A 2,095-nucleotide genomic window follows, 5' to 3' on the forward strand; every position below is an offset into this window, starting at 1 on the left:
TAATTAGCTCAACTAGTAAAATTTTGATAGTTATATAGGAAATCTTTTGGCAATGAAATCCAGATTTATTTTCCCATAAAAAAAAAATTGGGTCGTGAGTTCTAGTTAACTCAACTAGTAAAATCTTTGATAGTTATATAGGAAATCTGGGGTTCAATCCCCACCTACACCAAAAACTAATTGGTGTCTTGGTTCATAAGTCGAATCTCTCTCTCCACCCTTTCGCTCGAGTATCAGCCGCTAAAACCTCGAAAAACCCCAGCTGTGTTTTTGAAGCGAAAGAGAATGGGGAAGAACAATAACAAGAGGGAGCGGCACCTGAATCCACAGCCTTTCTTATCAGACAATGACTGCCATGCTAAGCGATCCAAATTCAAAGTACCCAAGCCCAAATCGCGCCACCAGTCGGAGAAGGCGGAGGAGGAGGAGAACGAGGAGCTCATATCCTCCACCATGAGTTCCAAGATTCTCAAACAAGCTTTGGTTCAGCAGAAAGAGATTCAGGACGAAGCTAACCTCCAAAACCCTAACAGCGCCTTGCTTTTCGCTCAAGAATATGTCACCCCCAAGGGCGCCGCCGCCGCAGACGATGCTCAGACTGACGACGATGACATCGATGGCTTTGACGGCTTCTCTGAAACTCAGAGCCGATTTGGCGCCGATGATGTTAGTCACTCACTCGCTTTACTCAAATTTTTTTTTTTTTTTTTTTCATTTTCTTTGGTTCTGTTTGGTTACTGGGAATCCGTGGGAAAATACAATTTTGCAGGAGGAGATTGACGAAGAGGATGAGAGAGTGCTGGAGGCGTTTTTAGCAAAAGATGCAGCTCCTCAACGCACTCTTGCCGATATCATTGTTGAAAAACTCAAGCAGCAAGATCCAATTACTGCTTCAGGTTCTCAATTATTTTGGTTTTTTAGCCTCTGAATCTCGGAAATTGCATCAGTTGCTAGTGTTGTTTAATTGTTGTTATCTTTTCGTATTAATTTGAATTTATTCGATTGCAGAAACTCGACCATTGCCTAAATTGGATAGTTCCATCATAGATTTATATAAAGGGTATGTAAGCTCTGCCTTTTCTTCTTATAACATTACATTACATGCAATCTTAGCACCTTATATATATGATATGTGCAGTGCTAAATTGCATGCCTAAACTTTGTGAGAGAACATTGCTTAGAGCAGTGCATGGTCTTCTTGTTCAAATTCCACACCCCAATTGTTGTAACATTTGAATTATCAAAAATAATAATAATAATAATAAAAGGTGGCAACTTTATTGATCGTGGTTATAAATATACCGTTGCAGAGTTGGCAAGCTTCTTAGTACTTACACAGCAGGCAAATTCCCCAAAGCATTCAAGCACATCCCAGCAATGAAACTTTGGGAGGATGTCCTTTATCTAACTGAACCTGATAAATGGTCACCGAATGCAATGTACCAAGCCACAAGAATTTTCGCTTCCAATTTGGGTGTGAAGAAGGCCGAACGCTTCTACAGACTAGTGTTGCTCCCGCGGGTGAGAGATGATATTCGAAAGAATAAACGGCTTCATTTTGCTTTATATCAATCTTTGAAGAAGTCACTCTACAAACCTGCTGCATTCTTCAAAGGAGTACTGTTCCCTCTATGTGAGGTATATGATCTTCAACGTAACACCCCCCCCTTCAAAGAGGCTTATCAATGGGTATATTAACTTGTATTCTCAAAAACTTCGCTTGATCCTCTTGCATAGCTTGTTTGTCTACTTCTAAGACCCTTCCAATCTTGCTACCAATGTCCTTCCTGATTTTTGCCGTCATATTCTCGAACAGCAAGCCCCAAATCTGCACCCAAAAAGGAGAATGGGAGAAACTAATATTCTTTGACATTAAACCTTTCCTCCATCTACAGAGAAGAAGTAGGTTGTTGTGGCTTATTATGGGTAAATCAACTCGTATTCTCAAAAACTTCTCTTGATCTGCTTGCATAGCTCGTTTGTCTACTTCTAAGACCCTTCCAATCTTGCCGCCAATGTCTTTCCTGATTTCTGCTGTCATATTCTAAAATGGCAAGCCCCAAATCTGCACCCAGAAAGGAGAATGGGAGAAACT

At 40.7% G+C, this 2,095-nt stretch overlaps 1 protein-coding gene across 1 annotated transcript; it reads left to right on the forward strand.

The window, feature by feature from the left end:
- The first annotated feature begins 214 nt into the window (after positions 1-214).
- On the forward strand, positions 215-1,698 carry LOC136070653 (bystin-like). Its single transcript, XM_065780883.1, has 4 exons — positions 215-666; positions 770-896; positions 1,009-1,060; positions 1,311-1,698. Exons 1-4 carry the CDS (start codon positions 286-288, stop codon positions 1,696-1,698), a joined length of 948 nt encoding a protein of 315 aa, XP_065636955.1. The 5' UTR covers positions 215-285.
- The last annotated feature ends 397 nt before the right edge of the window (positions 1,699-2,095 follow it).

The sequence above is a fragment of the Quercus suber genome, unplaced genomic scaffold (genome assembly GCF_002906115.3).
Source record: "Quercus suber isolate HL8 unplaced genomic scaffold, Cork oak 2.0 scaffold_249, whole genome shotgun sequence".
NCBI classification, from domain to species: domain Eukaryota; kingdom Viridiplantae; phylum Streptophyta; class Magnoliopsida; order Fagales; family Fagaceae; genus Quercus; species Quercus suber.

What these genes read in the sequence shown, in the direction of transcription:
- LOC136070653 (XM_065780883.1), top strand. Translation starts at nt 286, where the DNA reads ATGGGGAAGAACAATAACAAGAGGGAGCGGCACCTGAATCCACAGCCT. An exon ending in AGATCCAATTACTGCTTCAG is followed by an intron (nt 897 to 1,008) that starts GTTCTCAATTAT and finishes ATTCGATTGCAG; the next exon opens with AAACTCGACCATTGCCTAAA. An exon ending in ATCATAGATTTATATAAAGG is followed by an intron (nt 1,061 to 1,310) that starts GTATGTAAGCTC and finishes ATACCGTTGCAG; the next exon opens with AGTTGGCAAGCTTCTTAGTA.